This window comes from Stegostoma tigrinum, chromosome 22 (assembly GCF_030684315.1).
Source record: "Stegostoma tigrinum isolate sSteTig4 chromosome 22, sSteTig4.hap1, whole genome shotgun sequence".
NCBI lineage: Eukaryota > Metazoa > Chordata > Chondrichthyes > Orectolobiformes > Stegostomatidae > Stegostoma > Stegostoma tigrinum.
In genome coordinates, this window is record NC_081375.1 from 27,784,223 (window position 1) to 27,805,141 (window position 20,919).

The 20,919-nt window shown below is 39.7% G+C and overlaps 1 protein-coding gene across 3 annotated transcripts in view; it reads right to left on the bottom strand.

Moving 5' to 3' along the window:
• The window catches only part of LOC125463598 (casein kinase I), a 51,739-nt gene extending 34,075 nt beyond the window's left edge, over nucleotides 1–17,664 (bottom strand). For 2 of the 3 annotated variants that reach the window (XM_048555059.2, XM_048555060.2), the window contains exon 1: nucleotides 17,249–17,664. In XM_048555059.2, coding sequence (XP_048411016.1) covers nucleotides 17,249–17,324 — 76 coding nt within the window. In that variant the 5' untranslated portion in view covers nucleotides 17,325–17,664. Of the gene's footprint in view, nucleotides 1–16,461; nucleotides 16,784–17,248 lie in introns of those variants that run through there. The other variant, XM_048555061.2, reaches the window with a different exon arrangement.
• Nucleotides 17,665–20,919: the final 3,255 nt, after the last annotated feature.

Genomic DNA, 20,919 nt, shown 5'->3' on the forward strand with positions numbered 1-20,919 from the left:
AGGGCAAGCTTGTGAACAGGGCAAATGGGGAAATGAGAGTTGATGTTCAGAGCAGCTACACAGGATTCATCAAACCGCTTGCACCAAGTAAAACAGATATCAACCAGGATCAAGAATAAAACCATCAAGTAGCTAATGGTACCATAAAATAAGGTAGTTGTTACTTAAGGCCCATCTCCAAAGCTCAGGGCTCTGCTGTGGGAGGTTTCTCAAAGTATCCTCAATCCAACCATTAATTGTTTCAATTGCTATAACTGTACAATTCTAGTAAAATACACCATTCACAACCATCAAACAACTCTGTTTGATCTTCAAAGGCAGCACCACATCCCTATCATGTGTCTTCTGGGGGCCACTACTGACCAGAAGTTTGACTGGACTAGCCACATCAACAATGAATGTACTAAAACTGGACAGAAATCAGGGTTCTGCAGCAAAGGGCTCACCTGCTGAACTCTCAAAGTTTATACGTATCAATAAGACAGCAGTCAGGTGAGTCAATAATAACCCAATCCAGACAATTGGTGAGTAAGACCATAAGACCAAAGGCCATAAAACATAGGAGTGGAAGTAAGGCTATTCGGCCCATCAAGTCCACTCTGCCATTTAAATCATGGCTGATGGGCATTTCAACTCCACTTCCCTGCACTCTCCCCGTAGCCCTTCATACCTTCTGAAATCAAGAATTTGTCGACCTCTGCCTTGGAGGCATCCAACGTTCCGGCCTCCACTGCACTCCATGGCAAAGAATTCCACAAGCCCACCACTCTCTGGCTGAAGAAATGTCTCTTCATTTCCGTTTTAAATTTACCCCCTCTAATTCTAAGGCTGTGCCCACGGGTCCTAGTCTCCCCACCTAATGGAAACAACTTCCTAGCGTCCACCCCTTCTAAGCCATACATTATCTTGTAAGTTTCTATTAGATCTCCCCTCAACCTTATAAACTGTAATGAGTACAATCCCAGGTTCCTTAGCCGTTCATCATACGTTTAACCTACCATTCCAGGGATCATTCGTGTGAATCTCCGCTGGACACGCTCCAGGGCTACTATGTCCTTCCTGAGGTGTGCGGCCCAAAATTGGACACAGTATTCAAAATGGGGCCTAACTAGAGCTTTATAAGGCCTCGGAAGCACATCGCTGCTTTTATATTCCAACCCTCTTGAGATAAGTGACAACATTACATTCGCTTTCTTAATCACGGACTCTACCTGCAAGTTAACCTTTAGAGAATCCTGAACCAACACTACCAGATCCCTTTGTACTTCTGCTTTGTGAATTTTCTCACCATTTAGAAAATAGTCCATGCCTGTATTCTTTTTTCCAAAGTGCAAAACCTCACACTGAATTTCATCAGCCATTTCCTGGACCACTCTCCTAAACTGTCTAAATCTTTCTGCAGCTTCCCCACCTCCTCAGTACTACCTGCCTGTCCACCTATATTCGTATCATCGGCAAACTTCGCTAGAATTCTACCCCCGCCCCCCCCCCGCCCCCCCACCAAGCCCCATCCCTTCACCAGATCATTAATATACAAGGTGAACAGCTGCGGGCCCAACACTGAACCCTGCGGGACACCACTCGTCACCGGTTGCCATTCTGAAAAAGAGCCTTTTATCCCAACTTTCTGCCTTCTGTCAGACAGCCAATCCTCAATCCAAGTCAGTAGCTCACCTCGAACACCATGGACCCTCACCTTGCTCAGCAACCTCCCGTGAGGCACCTTATCAATGCCTTTTGGAAGTCTGGACAGATAGCATCTACTGGGTTTCCCTGGTCTAACATACTTGTAAGGGGAGGTCGTGCCTGACAAACCTGTTGGAATTCTTTCAAGAGGTAACAAGTATGTTGACTTGTTCTAATCTGACCCTGCACTTCCAGGAATTTAGAAATCTCATCCTTAACAAGGGATTCTAGAATTTTACCAACAACAGAGGTTAGGCTAATCAGCCTATAATTTTCCATCTTTTGCCTTGATCCTTTCTTAAACAAGGGGGTTACAACAGCAATTTTCCAATCATCTGGGACTTTCCCAGACTCCAGTGACTTTTGAAAGATCATGACCAATGCCTCTGCTATTTCCTCAGCCACCTCCCTCAGAACTCTAGGATGTAGCCCATCGGGGCCAGGAGATTTATCAATTTTTAGATCTTTTAGCTTTTCTAGCACTTTCTCTTTTACAATGCCTACCATACACAACTCTGACCCCTGACTCTCCCGAATTGTTGGCATACTAGTCATGTCTTCCACTGTGAAGACTGACGCAAAGTACTTATTAAGTTCTTCAGCTATTTCCTTATCTCCGATCACTAGCCTTCCAGCATCAATTTGGAGCAGCCCAATGTCTACTTTTGTCTCTCGTTTGTTTCTTATGTGTTGAAAGAAGCTTTTATTATCAATTCTAATATCACTAGCTAGCCTACCTTCATATTTGATCCTCTCCTTCCTTATTTCTCTCTTTGTTATCGTCTGTTTGTTTCTGTAGCCTTCCCAATCTTCTGATTTCCCAGTGCTCTTGGCCATAGGCTGTCTCTTTTGCTTTGATACATTTCCTGACTTCCTTTGACAGCCATGGCTGTCTAATCCCACCCCGGATAATCTTTCATTTCTTTGGGGTGAACCTCTGTACTGTGTCCTCAATTACACCCAGAAACCCCTGCAATTGTTGCTCTGTCTTCCCCGCTAGGCTCTATATTGGGTGAGAAATACATTTATTTAAACAGCATTCTCAACATCCTCCAGTTAAAGTACACTTTATTGTTGGCAATGCCAAAAAAAAGCAAATGTCCATCTGCTCTACCACCAGACTTTAGCTACGACATGTATGATATACAAGATCAACTTAAATATAATCGAACTTGTTTTGACAGGATCCCCCATTCTCTATTACAAAAGAAGATAAATATCATTTCCCAGTCACACAGCATGCCGACTTGCACATACTTTGCTGTTCCTGAATCAACTTCCTATGTTTGGCACTAATTTCTCAAGGGCTGTTCACAATAGCTGGTACGGAAACATTATATTGGAGCAATATGTATGCTCTTCCTCGGGTGAAAGAGTATCACCTTCATTTAATCATACAAGTCTTGCCAAAGAGCACCTTAGGTCTCTTAAGTAGGAAACATTGTTTCAATTCTACCAGTTGATAAGCACAGAAGCTCAATTAAGAAAAAGAGACACTCAATATCTGACAATAATTTCAACAATATCCCTGTATTTAAAATGCTTAGGAAACAGAGATCTGTAAACAGCACGAGTGGTAAGGCTGCAAAGGAAATTGTGGGTTATTTTACGTGCAGAGAAGCTGACAGTGAAATGATAAACATTCATGGTAATGTGACCTTTAAAAGAGCATATTTAATGTCACAAGTTGAATCTTTTTAATTTCTATATATATATTCACATTGGAAAATGAAATAAACAAAATTAATTTTAGCTCAACAGCAGGTTTGTAATGTCACACAGTGGTGCTTGCACTGCTACGATGGGTGAGAAATATATTTATGCTCTTTGCTTGACTGTAAGAAAGACTGCCAGAATGAAAATTTCAGACGACTCTTCCAAACTACAGTATGCTCTCAAGACAGTTGGATCATACAACATGTGCAGGAAAGTACTGGCATCTATTAACATGCTGCTTGTAGTGATCTTGGAACAGTAATGGTATAAAAAAGCAATACACAACAATATAATGTATTTGCCCAAGTGTATTCTTGCCTGAAGCAGTACATTAAATAAGCCTACTGCAGACCCTGCACAATGTTCGCCCCAATCAGTAACCCAATGATACTGCAATTACTGTACTTCATAATTGCCTAAAACTAACAGAACAACATACAGATTTGAAAAACTCATTTCTGATTAGCTTATGGTCCAAATGTTGGGAATTAGCTAAATATACAGTTTCGTATATTTATCAGTCTATAAATGTCAATTCAAGATTTAAAAGTAGACTGTTAAGAACACAGCACAAGCAGTCACCTTTATGATAACTGCAACATTAACCATAATAACTTTCAGAGATGTCTACTTTGTAGTGTTTATTGAAAATGGATAAAAGCAACATGGAAGAAACTAACAGCAACAGTAAATTTACAGTGACATGCACCACAGTGTCACTCTCAAATCAAAACTTTTTTTGTTTATCAAGTCAACATACTTAGGTAAGAGACAAGATTAAGTGAATTCATCTTCAAAAATTACGTTTGGGATTCAAACACAAGAATAAAGGAATTTTAAAAATGTGCTTTTTTGTTTTACTTGTTTCTTGTTACACTTTTTCAAGACTCTTAAATCATGCAGAATATTTATTCTTAATTCTTTAACGATCTAAATGAATGAAGGTGAAACCATTACCATCAGCACTGCAACTTGTAACAACAAAACAATTTCGAACAAAGTCATAATAAAAGCTTAACAGAAATTCACACATCATTCAGACTGGCAATGAGATAAATCAGCAAGCTTTGCAGTATTGATTACAGGCCAGATGTTTCTTTGTTAGGTGGGAACAGGAAATCAATGGGCAAGTCACCAGATCTTCTCTTGCACAACTTCCCCACCTCCTAGAGTTGCATTATTGGATGCCAAATGATTTTTGACTTTGGTCAACCCTTAAGGGGGAAGTATAATAGGGAAATGAATCATATGAGGAAATGGCTGTGAGATAGCAACTTAACTTAGTGATAAAAGCAAGTTTGTCAAATTGTTGGTTAACCCTTGACAATATAATTTAAGTATTACTACCTGATGGCTACTGGTCTGGTTCAGTGTGAATTAGTTCATGACACATGCCTGGAGTTTACCCATGCACCTCTGCAACTTTTAGGCTAGTACTAATGAATTAATATTGCTTTAATACTCAGTTAATTCTGGAAAATATTTTATCAAATAATTCAATACTTTAAATGCTATATTACTTCAAAAATTGATACATCAGGATGTAGATTTCACTTTTAACCATACTTGCAACACAAGTCAAATTAGTGTGTTTCTACTCTTAGCCCTACGTCTGCTGAGCGATCCATTTCTGAAGGCATCTCAGCCACAATACAGCAACTGAAGCTGATGAATAGTAAACGAATCAGGAGTAGGCCACTGTGCTCCTCAAGCGTGCTCCACCAGTTTGTAAGCTAACAAAGCCCTTGATAACATTTCATGCTCTTGCTTATCACAAATGTATTTACCTCTACCTTAAAAATATTCAAAGACTGTGTTTCCTGCACTGATCCAGGAGGGAAGTTCTTAACAGTCTACTTTTAAATGTTGAATTGACACTTACAGACTGATAAATATATGAACCAGTACATTTATCTAATTCCCAACATATGGACCTCAAGCTAATCAGAAATTAGTTTTTCAAATCTGTACGTTGGTCTGTGTTGGTTTTAGGCAGTTATGGAGTACAATAAATTGCATTATCATTGGATTACTGACTAGGGTGAGCATTGTGCAGTGTCTGCACTAGGATTTGAACCTCTGTGAAAACAAAAATTAGCCTTGTCTACCTTAAATGAGCAATTCTTTATTTTGAAAACAGTGACCCCTACTTCTAGATTCTCTCACAAGAGAAAACATCTTCTGCACATCAACCACAGCACTAGCCTTTTAATTTCATGCAATAGGACACCCCAAATTGACACCATTGACACCTCAGAGCCCTGCACTCTCTCAGTTTAGATGCTTCTTTTTTATTCTTCTGCCAAAACTGACAAATCACAATTTCCTTTATCATTCTATTTGCAAGATATTTGCCCATTTACTTAACTTGTAGATTGCTATGTCTCCTTTGCAACTACCTTCCTATTATCTTTGAGATATTATATATATATATTATTCAGCAGCACACATGTACATCTTCTTAACCAGAAAATGGCTTGTGTCTGTCTAATATTTTCCATCCAATGCAATGTTGCTTCCTGCAGCATGAGTTTTTATTTTCCACAATAATCTTTGACGTGGTATCTAATCACATGTCTGAAAGTCTAGGTACAGTACTCTACCTGTTCCCCTTTATCTGTGGCAGTTCCGTCAATTAGAAATGTAGGTCTTTTAAGATTTAAACAGAACCGCTCCAAATTGATTGGTGTAGGTGATGAGTATGGATTGAGTTTAGTTTGATGAAGGTTGTAGATTAGTTACTTCAGTTGGCTGGATGGCCGGTTTGCAATCAAAACGATGCCAACAGCATGGGTTCAAATTCCTGCACTGGCTGAGGTTACCATAAACCCTTCTCAGCCTCTCCTCTTTAACAAGGTGTGGTGACCTCAGGTTAAACCAGTTGTCTCTCTCTAATGACAGAGGGACATCAGTGACTTTACCATAGGTTCTCCCGGAGCTGTGGTAACTGTACCTAGTTAAGTACCAAGTGCTCCAGTCTGGTTAGCTCAGATGGTTAAGATGTGGTGTTAATAACAGCAAAGTCACAGGTTCAATCTCTGTACAAGGCCAATATTGTTGGCAACCAAGCAAGAGCTGATGGGGGTAATGTCCCTACCTCTGAGCCAGAAGGCCTGAGTTCATGGTCTACCTGTTCCAGCGACTCATGTCATAACATGTCTGAAGAGATTGGAGGTTACAAAAAGTTTGCAAAGTACAAGTTCCAAGCCACAGCTAAAAATAATGTTGTCACGTTTTCATTAAAAGAAAAAAACCATAGAATTCATTGAAGGGTCTCGTTGTGTCTCTGTCTCTGGGCCAGAAGAACCATCTGCTCCAGAGGTGTGTGATTAAAAACCCAGAAGTAAGCTGCTAAGAAAATATAAGAGCAGTTTGATCCACAGCAATGTGGTTGACTGTCAACTACCCTCTAGACTATTATGAATGGATGATAAATGTTGGCCTAGCGAGTGAGGTCCACATGTCACAGATGAATTTAAAAAGATTAAAATTTCATGGCAGCATGCTTACTTGTCTTCTCTCTAGGAGCCCTCCTGTTTTCCAATGGATATCTGGGGTGGAGTGTGTGTGTCGCTTGCAGCAATCCCATGCGATTGCACATTAAGATGGTTCACAGATTCCCAGCCCAAGTATATACTCTGCAGTGTTGTAGAGTTAGTGGACCATGTACATTTCCAGTGCGTGAGACTGCATCCCCTGTTTAGTCATTTAAAGAATTTGTTACCATCCTTCTGGTTGCAGTTGAGGCCTAAACCTATGATCTTTGGGCACCTGACAACGGGGGATGGCCAGGTTGACAGTCCTCTTTCAGGACATGCTCCTGAATTTGTCCTGCCTAACCAATAGACCCAGACAGCAGTGCATCTTTTCCCCCTTTAGTTGTTGCAATGTCCCTAACTCTGCACCAGAAGGCCTGGGTTCAAAGTCCCACCTGTTCCAGAGGTCTGTCAAAACATGTCTGAACAGGTTCATTAAAAATATCTAACAATTGAAGCATTACTATAAGACACATAAGGAGATATTAAGTTAACAAAAAAACAAAAATAACCTGGAGTTTATGATAGTATCCCCACCTCTGTACCAAAAGGCCTGGTTTCAAGTCACACCTGTTCTGAGGTGTATCATAACATGGTTAGGGACTAAAAAAAACTGCAGATGCTGGAATTCAAGGCAGACAAACAGGAGGCTGGAAGAACACAGGTCAGGCAGCATCTGGAGGAAAGAAGCAGTCAATGTTTCGGGTATCACCCTTCTTCCTGTTTGTCTACTACGTGTCATAACATGTCTGAACAGGTTGATTTAAAAATATCAAGAGCCGAGACAGCCTGTAATTTATTGCAATGAGTTAATTTGCTAATTCGGGTGATTTGGTGGGGGGGGATGTACAGAGAGGTGGGCTCTGTAGGTTTGGATTGCATTATTTCCCTTCCATTCCCATCTCAATTTAGTCCCTCTACCTTCCCTACCTATCCTTCAAATTTGTTATTGTCCCATGCTTTTTAACTGTTGGTTTAGTAGGTTATTTGGTGGTGGGTTAAACAAAAAGAGCACAATTCTGCAGAAAATTGTGGTGACAATGTCTCCACTGGTGGACCAGAGACCCAGGTTAAAATCCCACCTGCTCTAATAATATCTGAAATAACATCTCTGAAAAGATCGAACAGCAAATAGCAACAGAGAGGTGATTTGGTGGTCAAATTTTTCAAAAAATTAAAGAGCTGAGTTCTGAAAGGCCCTTGTGCACAGCCGTGGTGTTGCTATCTCTGGGCTATAAGTGGGTTCAAGTCCCATCTACTCTAAATGTGTCATGACACATCCGAACAGATTAATTAAAAATTAACAGAAGAATGGTGCAAGCATCCATGAGAGTCTAATGATGACCATGATTCAACTATTGACAAAACCCACCAGCTTCATTAGTGCCCTTTAGGAAACTATCATCCTTACCTGGTCTAGCCTATATGCGACTCCAGACACACAGCACCACAGGTGATTCTTAACTGCCCTCTGGGCAGGTAGGAATAGACAATAAATGCTGGCCTACCCAGTAATACCCTCATCCTGTGAATGAATTTTTACTAAAATAACACTAACTATAAACAGAGCTAGTAGGAACTGCTGATACTGGAGAATCTGAGATAACAAGGTATGGACCTGGATGAGCACAGCAGGCCAAGCAGCATTAGAGGAGCAGGAAAGCTGACATTTCAGGTCGAGACCCTTCTTCAGAAATGGGAGACGGGAAGGAGCTTCTGAAATAAATAGGGAGAGAAGGGGAGGCAGATAGAAGATAGATAAAGGAGAAGATGGATGAACAGAAGACAGACAAGTCAAAGAGGTGAGGTTTAAACCAGTAAAGGTGAGTGTAGATGGGGGGGTTAGGGAGGGGATAGGTCAGTCCAAGGAGGATGGACAGGTCAAGGAGGCGGGATGAGGCCTCGAGGTAGGAGGTGGGGGTGCAGCTCGAGGTGGGAGGAGTGGATACGTGGGAGGAAGGACAGGTTAGGGAGGCGGGGATAAGCTGGGCCAGTTTGGGGATGCAGTCAGGGGAGGGGAGATTTTGAAGCACGTGAAGTTCACATTGATATCATTGGGCTGTAGGGTTCCCAAGCTAAAGATGAGGTGCTGTTCTTGCAACCTTGGGGTGGCATCGTTATGGCACTGCAGGAGGTCCAGGATGGGCATGTCATCCAAGGAGTGGGAGGGGGAGTTGAAATGGCTCGTGACTGGGAGGTACAGTCGTTTGTAGCAAACCAAGCATAGGTGTTCCACAAAGTGGTCCTCAAGCCTCCACTTAGTTTCCCTGATGTAGAGTAAGCCACATCGGGAACAGCGGATACAGTACACAGTATACTAATAATAAACACTTCTTTGCAGTCGCTATGAAATAGACTTCAAATTGTATGGGTTTTGCAGTACAAGATTCACTTTTTAAAATCTACAGGTCGAACTCAAGAAACTGGTCAGAATGCTGCACTGCATTAGAGTGATTCAAATTGATGAGAAAGAATCAAAACATTTCACATTTTTATTACACCAGAGATAAATTGATTTCAATAAAACTTCTGAGAAGTTTCTGTCAACTTTACTTCCTTCCTAAGCTGCACAAAGTACAGATCACACAACGTATTAGTATACTGTAGTGAGTGGTGAAGATTTTAAAAGGTAATTTTTATTTTGCTGAAAAATAAGAGCAAGATGGGGTATCCTATAGCTTGAGTTATCTTCATTTAAACAATTCACAATTCTCAGCAAGAGTGCCATGTGTTCCTCAATCTCTAAGGTTTACTAAAATACAACAGATGAAAATTTGTTTTCCTCTTTCACTCCCCAATCACAGTGCTCTGTTAATGAACTGTTAAGTCATTCTGAAAAAGCAGTCCCAAAATCTCAGACAGGAAAATGATTCTTTGGAGACTTTAGGAAAGTTAATAAAAAAAAGTGAACTGTGTTGAAAATTGGAGCTGAAAACAGAGTACATGGGTGATGCAGAGGAAAAGAAAGATCCATTACGTAGGTGGCAGTGATTTTGCAAATCACCGCTCAAAACAAAAACGGTTCTAGAATTTAGTCTCAAGAGCAAGCTTCCAAAAGCAAATGGGCAGGCCAGATTGTATCTACATTAGTAGGAAGATGTGCAGCTTACTGTCAGTGATTACTCAAATAGCTTATACACAGGTCGAAGTCTGTATTACAATATTACTGAACAGAAATGATATCAACATATTTTGTATTCCATTATGAGGGAGGAAGAATTATTGCTGAAACCACTGTACACTTAAATTGTTATTATACCCTCTCCTTTGCAATGTTTTACTGTTCAATTGTGCAGCAATTCTAAAAAGATTATGTTGGTTATTTGTTTCTAGAAGGCATTGAAATTTTGAGGGACTAACTAAAAATAACACATGCTCTGTTTTAAAAACAATCAAGCATGAGACCGATGTGCTGCTCCATTCTGATTACAAAGGCCAATATATAATTTAAAGCAAATCAGCTTCCTCATGGCTTCTCATTTACCCTTGTCCTCCCTACTTCATCCATGATTAAGGCAGAGAGCAAATTATTTCTCCCATGTCTCTGACAAAACTATTTAGTAAAGGTTCACTGAGATGTGCATAAAATATACAGGGTTATGCAAAAGGCTTTGTTCCAGCCATATCTCTGAAATGCATTAGTTAATGCTGAACAATTGCATGAGGTCAGGAACTACAATTTTTTACGCTGTGGTACAACAGATTTGTTTGCACTATGTGACCAATCTTCTCAGAAGTCAGGGTTTTTTTAAAAACTTGTTTACTACTGTCAAGTATTTTAAAGACATAATAATCATATGTGGTAGAATTCTCACCTTTGAATCACAAGATTCTGGGTTCAAGCCTATTCTAGGGCTTGAGCACAAAAATCATGGTTGACACTCCGCTGCAGCATCATGGAAGTGCCCCACAAATGCAAATGAACTTTTTTGGATGACATGTTAAACTCAGCCCATATGCCGAAGTAGATGTAAAATTTTCCAAAACAAGCACTATTCCAAAGCATAGTGATGACCAATCACTGGTGTTGCAGCCAATATCTAACAGCAATAAAAATATCTAGTCATTATCACGTTGCTTGAGAGAGCTTGCTGGGTTACCTATACTTCAATACCTACTGCACTTCAAAAGTGCTTTGTTGGCTGCAAAGCACTTTAAGAACCTTGCTGGTTATGAAAAATGCTATAAAAACAGTTCTTTTCTTCCTGTAAATTCAGGATAAGGAAGTTCCACTACATACTTGTTATTTAACACTCAGTCAACTGTACACAATCATCCTATTGAGGTCCATTTGATGAAAAATGTGTTTCACAACACATCATTCTTCTTGCTGGCATCTTAAGACAGCAAGTAATTCCTCTTACTGATGATGACCACGTTTAATTTCCTGTTTCCACATAAAACGTATTGTACAAGAACACAAGTGAATAAAACACACACTACTTATCAATACCTATAGCATTTAAGCATAGTACTTAAAATAATTAAATCAATATAAAGCAACTGTTTATAAGCTGCATCTTTCATTTCAATAAGATATATAATTATAGTTATAATTCTAATTTTGCGCATTTGAACAGCAAGCAGAACAAGCAGATTTTTGGATGGAAGAGCAAGTAGAATAGTTATTGATTAAGCCAGAGAGAGTAATCAAAAAAAAGAGAGGACTTTTAGAAAGGCATGTACTGTTTAACTTAATTGCTGTTTATCTTCTTTTACCTTCCCTTTCTTGACTTCAAGACAATTAAGTGGATTTGTCACACTTTTATAGGTGAAATTTTGTACATACCACAGCTAGTGCTTATAATTCAAGCAACAAAAGGTCATTTTACTGGCCCCAAAAATCATGTTTTCGCATATAGTTACTGTGTAAGTGAACCCACTTTTTCACCCCAATAATTGCATTAACTATCGTAAAATTGTCACCCTGCAGATGCATGTTTTACTTACCAGTACATTATAACTGAGCACAAGACATCAATAAGCCAAAACATGCTAACTTACAAAAAAGTACAGGAATTTAAGACAGGTCACAAAGAGCAGATCCCTGAGTGGCAAACAGAGAAGAATGACACCACCAACAAAATGCGTGAAGTGCAAAGCAAATTTCAACTAAAAAACCAAATGTACCCTGAGAATAGGAAGCAATCACTGGTCTAAGGTTGAGAAGGCTGTATTGGAATGGTCTTTGAAAGTCACCAGAATAGGTAATAGACAACGTAAATTGCATCTACACACTTGTGTGGACTAAATCAGAGTCTAGAAAAGATTTCAGTACAAAACTTGTAGCTGCAGCCACTTTGTGAAACAAAAAAGTATAGCGCTGTGATGGAGTGCTAAGATTGCTCAGAGAAGTCCAAAATACTCTGATGCCAAACTATCAGTTTCAGTGTTTCATCACAGCTGACTAAATACAAGAAGTTTTTAATATGGCACTTCAAAAAGAGGGGTAGTAGGGGAAACAATTTAGAAACTGAAGTTGTTCGCATTTGATCCTGTAAGGATATTTAATGATAATGCCACAAATCAAATTATCCCAAAACATATCTAATGAACACTTTGCATTGGATGCCCAAAAATGAACTTGACATCTTTTAAAATGCTTTATGTTAAAAGGGATCTTTGTACAGTTAGTGTTCAATAAACTGTTGAGATGGCATGTACCCAGCATCATTTTCTTTTTACACTTCTAAATGGCAACGACCCACACTCTTGCCAGCAGTTCATTTTTATGCTTTTCAGAGGGATTTCTAAGAGCTACAAAAGGTTCACATCTTTGCCAATATCCAGGATAGCAATTTTATACAGCAGGAGGGTGTAGCGCTTCTATAATTCTTTCGGGTTCTGAGGATGTCAAAGTGCAGAAACGTAATTGCATCAACATAGAAACTCTTCAGAACTATGAATGATCTTCAAAAGCTCCAAACACTTTGCATCACTTGTACTCATTACTCTCTGGGATGCTTGTTAAACAAATGAAAGCCTCCCACCCACATACATCTGGAGAGGTGGCCTTCCCATTTGTCCAACAAAGGAACTTTGTTTGCAGATAAGCACACACTTTACCAAAGAAAGCAACTGTCACTTAACTTCTCCCCTTTCTAATCACATCTGCCATCTATTGCTAGTGTAGCAATTTCGGGGGAACTTTGTCCCATCCCTCCCCATAAGAAGACTCGAAGTTAGACGCCTTTTCCCACCCAATTCCAAGTTGTGCAGGGTCTCATCTGTCAAGTGATTTCAGGTCACAACATCAGCTTCACACACTGCTGTTCTCAAAAAAGGAAATTGGGGCATTTAAAAGGTGTCAGACAAAACACATGCCACAAATCACCTCTAAGTATAAACAAACATACTTGAAACATTTCACACCGCAGCTTCGTGGGTCAAACAATCTAACAGAAAATTCAAATCACGTTTAAAGCTGTGCATTATTCTATACCTGCTATATTAGCTGTGTTGTTTTCAGGAAATAATTTAGTTGACTGACTTCTATTTCAGGCTATCCCAAATCTTCAATAAATTCAGAATGTAGTCTTTTCAGTTAACATTTTACAGAAAGACCACAATCAACAGAATGGAAAATCTGATGCCAAAGGAGGTTACAGAGTGGCAAAGGACACGTCCAGAAAGGGTTCTAAGATAAGGGCAAGAATTTAACATTTTAGATGCTGGCAGATTGGAAATTAATAACCCACAATCAGAATTATGGGAAAAAACATCAAACTCCTATGCATAATTAGGGATGCAAAATTCAAATACTGGTAAAACAAAAATGGGAGGCCATGAGCACAACTCTGCCTCTTGAACCACTGGAGTCATATTGTATGGTTGTGGCAAAACATCTGGTAAGTGTGAACCAAGTTCAAGTTCCAAGATCAAATGAAAGGCAATCTTACCCAGATGAGACATAAGGCAGTAAATCAGAGTTCTCTGACTTAGTGATTTTGCGCTAAAACTGCTAAGTGGGGCTAATTAGGATCAACTAAAAGCAAGTACTGGACATGCTGGAGAGCTGAAATAAAAACAGAAAGCAGAAGTCCAATATGACTCAAAACATTAACTGTGTTTCTCTCCAGAGATGCTGACAAACTGCCTAGGTTTTTTCTAGCACTTTCTGATCTTATTTCCAATGAGGTTCAAGTTTGCTTGAACAAATCTCCCAACATTCTCGGAAGGGGAGCAACAGGTTGTAAACAATTCCTTCATTTTACTAAATAAATGGATCAAAACTTCACCCCTACTTGAGCAAATATTCTGGAAGATCAATTTTACTTATGAAAGCTCACAATCTCATTTTGTTTTTGTTCTGAAGTTGCTCACTTTATTTACTGCACATAAAAGACAAAACAACTTCAAGAAGAAGTATATTTTTTAATGACCAGATGGCACAAGACTGTCAGTCACATTCAAATGATATTAAAGGGTGCTGTTACATATCAGCCGGACTGAGTTCAGAATTTAAATAGGACTTGAGGAGTACTTCTGCTTTTGAGGTCAATCTACCAAGTACAACAGTTTACTTCCAAACAATAAAGAAAATTGAAAATAAAAACAAAAAACAAAGCACTTTGATAGTCAATGATATTTGAATCGTCAGTGGGAACTAACCAGGTCTTTTAAAACACATTTCATCAACAAAAACTAGTTCTTGCCCATTCTCTAAGGCCATCTGAACAGTGTTTTATAAAACAAATTACACAATACAGCTTCAGGACAAAGAAACAAAGGAATCAAGGCCTTGAGGGGGAGGGGGAAGTGACAGGCAAAGCACAAGTCACGACAAAAGAGAGAATCCAACCAAGAATATACTGAAAATTGGTTCCTAAAACACTGCTTTTTAAAGTATATTTCAATCACAAAAGAAACACAGTTTCACAGGAATTTTACACTGAATTTTGACTAAAAAGAGATATTTAGGAATGATCTGGGCTGCCATTTAAACAAGCAGAGACTTCCCCCACTGAAGGACTAAGATTGTAGAATATAGTGACACGAATATACGAGGCCATGCAACATATACTCCTGGTATAAGGGAGCAAGTAGGGAGAAAAATGGCAAAAGACAGTGTGTCACAGCAAGCAAAGACATCATTAGTCCTTAAAATACTAAAAAGGAAATCAAGATCAAAGCAATCAGAACCTCTAGCAAGGTGCAAACAGTGCAGCAGTTGACCCTAAGTACGACCGTTATAAAATTCACTAAATTGGAGTTCTCCTTTTATTATTAAAGGAAAAATTGATTCCACAATATTTTACAGTTTGTTCACTGAGCTCTCATTTTGGCCTGGAGCATATCTGCGTAAAAGTGCGTGATTCATTTCCTGAAACGACACAAACCTTAATCATTGTTCATAAACAGGACTAGCCAAAATTTGGAAACAGTTTTAATGTGAATTTAGGAAGAGGCATACAGTACCGCAGAAAGAAATCAGAGAAAATGTAAAAATATGGTGTTCATGAAAATTCACCCCACATCACCTCACTCATTTTCAGGGCAGGATGATTTCAGTGCAGTGACAGCAATTGTAAAATAGGAAAAAAAGTGCCTGGAAAGTCTCACTATCAGAACAAGGGCTTTCAGCGGTAGGAGAGTAGTTCTGGAAAATTACCAATTCCAAGGTTCTTCTTAGCACTCTAAGAGGCAACACTATCACTGCATTTATGTTACAGCAGTACAAGGGAAGTCACAGTAGCTATCTAGAACGGCATCCAGTGAAAGAAGATACTTTTACACATCAACATGCTTCTTGATTTATTTTAGAATATTTAAAACCCATAACTGATTAATTTCCCCCTAAAAGTTGATACAAATTTTGTTAACGTTGAAATTAGCATAACACATTTAGGACTTAAGAATCAACATTCATTGTAGGAGTGAAACTGATAAGACAGTGACTCTACTAACATTGGTATAATTATTGAAAATATTTAATTGCTGTTCCACTACTGTTTTCGTTGTCGGGCTAACTGCTACTGATGGTATACAAAACAATTATTTTAATTATCACAAATAGTCGAATGGATATCAGTTTGCGCAGTTCTGTTGGTTTGCACAGCTGATTGGTTCAACATAAAGGTTAAGCTCTCCCACATGGAAGCAAGTTGCTATTTTAAAATACAGTGATAAAAAACATCCGATGCTGGAAAATACAGACCATCAGCATCTGCGGTATTTTGCTTTTGTGTTAAAAGACTTCATCCTTTTCAAATATTTAACTTTCATTATCTTCCATTCCAATGATGGACTCAATTTAATAAAAGATCAAACTGATTCAAGCAAGAATTGAAAACAACCAAATCTTAGAAACCTCATATGCAATTGTTACTCCAACTGTTGTCAGTGCATTTCGAGAAGCACACAGTCAAGATGTTGACACCAGGTTTTCTGCTGACAATGAAAAGGCTGGATTTTGGAAATGAACGATCTATACACTGGAAATGTGATGCTAACTGTGCTTTAAGATGACACTGACAGCAGTCCGATATGCGGAAGCCCATCATCATAAATTCAAGTTACAAACCTGTTACGGCTCATCCACATGTATTTGCTCCTTGATGCTCCACATTTAAATGATTAATTGCTTTTTCATAAACAGATTTACAGATAAATTACACTCCCTAACTCCAACCAAAGGGCAATCACTCTTGCTTGTATGAAAACAATGGATATTCCCAGATCCTGTTTAACGATTTTCACCAGAAACATGTCCGATTGTTTACCAACCTCCCACAATTCACTACTTTAGCACTAACAAAACAATTACTTTGAAGCATCCCTTCAACATACAGCACTATAACACCACTTGGTAACTGACAATTTGTTTTACATTCACATTACTGAGAAACATTGAAGATTTCAACCACTTCCTCTCAGATTTCCCACAGCTTGTATTTCCCAGGAGCATTACTTCATAGATCAGCTGTGGTTTTGTTTTAAAAGAAACAGCTTCGCTGGTTACGCTTCTCGTTCATGATTTCTTTGTTGCTGGGTTGAAATGACTGATATCCTATCCTTTGATTGATGGAACAGTCCATCTGTTCTGGTGAAATGAACCCTGGACATTATCTAACAGTCAGCTCTTTCCATATGTGATTCCTGAGAATCATAATCTTCCCAAGGAGCATCTTGTGGATATGGAGATTGACTATGTGAATGACAGCTTTTCTTTCTTAACTATTACCGTGTTCTTTTCCACGGGGGCCAGTGACACAAGACTAAATATGTTGCTCACACTATTTTTCAGCCGTGCTGTTATGAAGACTATTCTATCTCTTATTTTGTTCCTAAAATCCACTCTCAGTTCTTACCCAGGTATATGTCTCCGAAGGACCCGCTGCCGATTTTCCTGCCGAGTCGGTACCTGTTTCCCACTCTGAGTTCCATGGTGGGTTTCGCCTGGTGCCCACTGTGTGAGTTTGATTTTAACCCGGGTTACTCAGAGAAACTCTATTTCTCTCCCTCTGTGTGTGTGTGTGTCTGTCTGTTCTCAGTCTCTCTCACAGAGGGATTTTCACCAACACTTTTCTCGCTTCTTTCCAAATGCACCCCGACAATATCCACACCAGACGACACGTTAAACGCCGTAGATTATGCTCCACCAAATTTTATTGTCATTCTGGCCGCCTGCACGCAGGATTACATCGGATTCGAGTGACTCTCTCTCCTTTCTCCTTCCTCGGCTCTAGCTCGCCATTGCCGGACTGCGAACGGTCTGACATCACATCCGTTGTGTGACGTCACTGGACAGGGTGGTGCGACTGTCGGTGACGCCATACACATTGAGTTCCTGCAGTGGGAATCATCCTAATGTCCTCCTCTGTACACCTACAGAGAAAGCTAATGCCCCATTGCTTAATATTAACAGGCAATAGTTTTCAAGTAAGTGCATTTACCAATTGGTAATGACAGACAATTGCCCCTTGTATGGGTCATAAAGCTGTTGCCTTGACAAAGCAGATGTAAATATTGAAGTCTTAAATAAATTTTGCCCCATGGTGTATAAAAGTAGAAGTGATTATCCAACAGGGGAAAACAAACAAAAAAAACACTTTTTCCACATCTGATATTTTACATTTTATTCCACACCCACAAGGAAAATCCAATTTAATGTGAATGATGCATACTGTTTGAGTCATCTGGAATACTTAAACATGGAATTTCCTTCAGTATGAGCAGTTACTTCATTTCCAAGTATTTTACTGGTTTTGTCCTTGTACTTTAGCACATCAATAAATAAACCATATAACTCTGCAGAGATAGCTAGAACTGCAGATGCTGGAGTCAAAGACAACAGTGTGGAGCTGGAGGAACACAGCAGGCCAGGCAGTATTAGAGGAGCAGGAAAGTTGACTTTTCAGGTTGGAACCCTTCTGCTGCTCGTCTGATGTTGCCTGGTCTGCTGTGTTCCTCTAGCTCCACACTGTTGTCTCACATAACTCTGCAATTATTTTAGGATATATTATCATAAAGGCATAAGACAACTTGGAATAAGAACCAACCATTCTTTCCAGCTTTACAAATGAGTGCTTGTACATAATTCTCAAAAAGGTACCAGGCAGGTTCTGCAAGTAGTCAGGAAGGCAAATAGAATGTTTTTCATTGCAAAGGGGATAGAGTATATAAGTAGGGAAGTCTTGTGATAATTGTACAGAGCAGTGAAATTGCACAGGGAGTGGTGAGTATAGTTTTGGGCTGCTTACTGAAGATGGACACTTTGAAAATAATTCAGAGATGGTTAACTGGACCGATTTCTTTAATAAAGACATGTTGGAGAACATTCCTCCATCTACATCAACAGAGCAGAGGTCAAGAGGGTTGAGAGCGTCAAGTTCCTGGGAGTGATGATAACTGCCAACCTGTCCTGAACTTCCCACTTGGATGCAATGGCCAAGAAGGCACAACAACACCTATTCTTCCTCCGATAGCTTAGGAAATTTAGCATGTCTGTAAGGACCCTTAACAACTTTTATGGATGCACCATAGAAAGCATACTATCCAGGTGCATAACGGCCTGGTATGACAACTGCTCTGCCTACAGAAGATGGTGTGTGCAGCCCAGACCATCACAGAAGCCAACCTTCCATCTATGGAGATAACAAAGTGTGGAGCTGGAAGAAAACAAGCAGGCCAAGCAGCCTGTTAGGAGCACAAAAGCTGATGTTTCAGGCCTAGACCCTCCATCGATGAATTCCATTTACACTGCTTGTTGCTGTGGACAGGCTGCTGACATCACCAAAGATCCCTCCAACCCAGGTAATGCTCTCTGACAACATCTTCTATCAGGTAGAAGATAGAGAAGCTTGAACACACATACCAACAGGTTCAGGAATAACTTCTTTCTTGCCATTATTATACAGATGAATAGGCTCTCTAACTTCAAATAATATTGACCTTACTTCATGCACCTCCTGTGGAGTGTAACTCTCTCTGTCCAAGCACCCTATGATCTGTATGTCTTTGCTTACTATTATCTGCCTGTACTGCTCGCAAACAGAGATTTTCACTGTATTTAGGTACATGTGACTACAGTAAATCAAATTATGAGGAAAGTTTGGACAGGTGAGCCAATACCATTTTGAATTTGGAAAAATGCAAGGCGATCTTGTTGAAAAATCCTGATGGGGTTTGAAAGGGATGAGAGATGATTCGCCTTGTGGAGTAATTTATAACTAGGCGCACAATTTAAAGGTAAGGTTATCCCAATTCAAACAGCAATGAGAAGGACTTTCTTTTCTCAGATGGTCATTAAACTCTGGAATTTGCTTTCACAGAGAGCTGGAGCACTAACTATATTCAAGTCTAAGTTAGATCAACAAGGAAGATAAGGATCATCAGAAGCAGGAAGAAAACTGGGCCACATTCAGATTAGCCGTGATCTTATGAATTGGGGAACTAGCTTGTTGGGCTGAATGGTCACTCATATTCCAATTTCTTATGATCTTTGCATCTGGCTACTCTATCAGGTCCTGTAAAAGTATTCTCCTAAGCAAAGATAACTGAAGGTTCATTTTAGTTCATCTATCATAGGTACGTTGGAATAAATTCTAAGTAAATCCATTTGGTTGTCGAAATTATACCAAGCAGCCTTGATAGTTGCCTTCTTGATTTAAACAGAATCTACTTATATTATGACCCAACTTTCTAATCCATCTTATTCTATTTTGAACAAAGTAATCATTCAGCCCTTGGCATCCTTGCCGATATTCCTTCCAGCTTATGTGTTCATTGGTCTGAGATTCCCACATGTCAGTAGAGATGTAGTGCTCCCTTTCCCCTCCAAGTGATAGCTTAACATTGCAGAGCTTAGAATACAAAAATTTATTTACAGAGTCTTTTGCCTAGTACGCAGACAATGCGGCCTGTCCATCACAGCTGGTCATGCGTGACTAGACTCTTGATACTGGGGATATTGGACTGGGGGAGGATACTCACATTGAAATACAGGAAGGTGGGGACCATGGTTACTCTACAGACCATGAGCTTGATGCTGGATTTCAGGCCTTGGACTTCAAACACTCTGTTCCTTAGGCACCCAGAGGCTGCACTAATGCATTAGAGTCGATGTTGGATTCTATCTTCAATATCTGCTTACACCAAGAAAAGGCTCCAAAGTTATGGGAAATGATCCTCACCATTCAGTGACTCGCTGTGGATTTTGATAGTTTGGGGACTATGATGTGTGACAGAAGTGGAATGGTAGAGAACCTTTGTTTTCTGTATGTTTAACCTGAGGCCCATTTTCTCACATACTTTGGTGAATGCATTGACCATGATTTGTAGCTCAGCCGCTGCGTGTGTCCACATGCGAGCATCGTCTATGTACCGCAGCTCGGTGACAGAAGTTGGGGTGGTCATGGTTCTGATTTGGAGTCATTGAAAGTTGAGCAGTTTCAAACTCATCCTATAGGTTGGCCACACTTGTCAAGGAGCTTCGTGGAGATGTGGTGGACTGTTGAGAAGACAAAAATGGAGAAAAGCA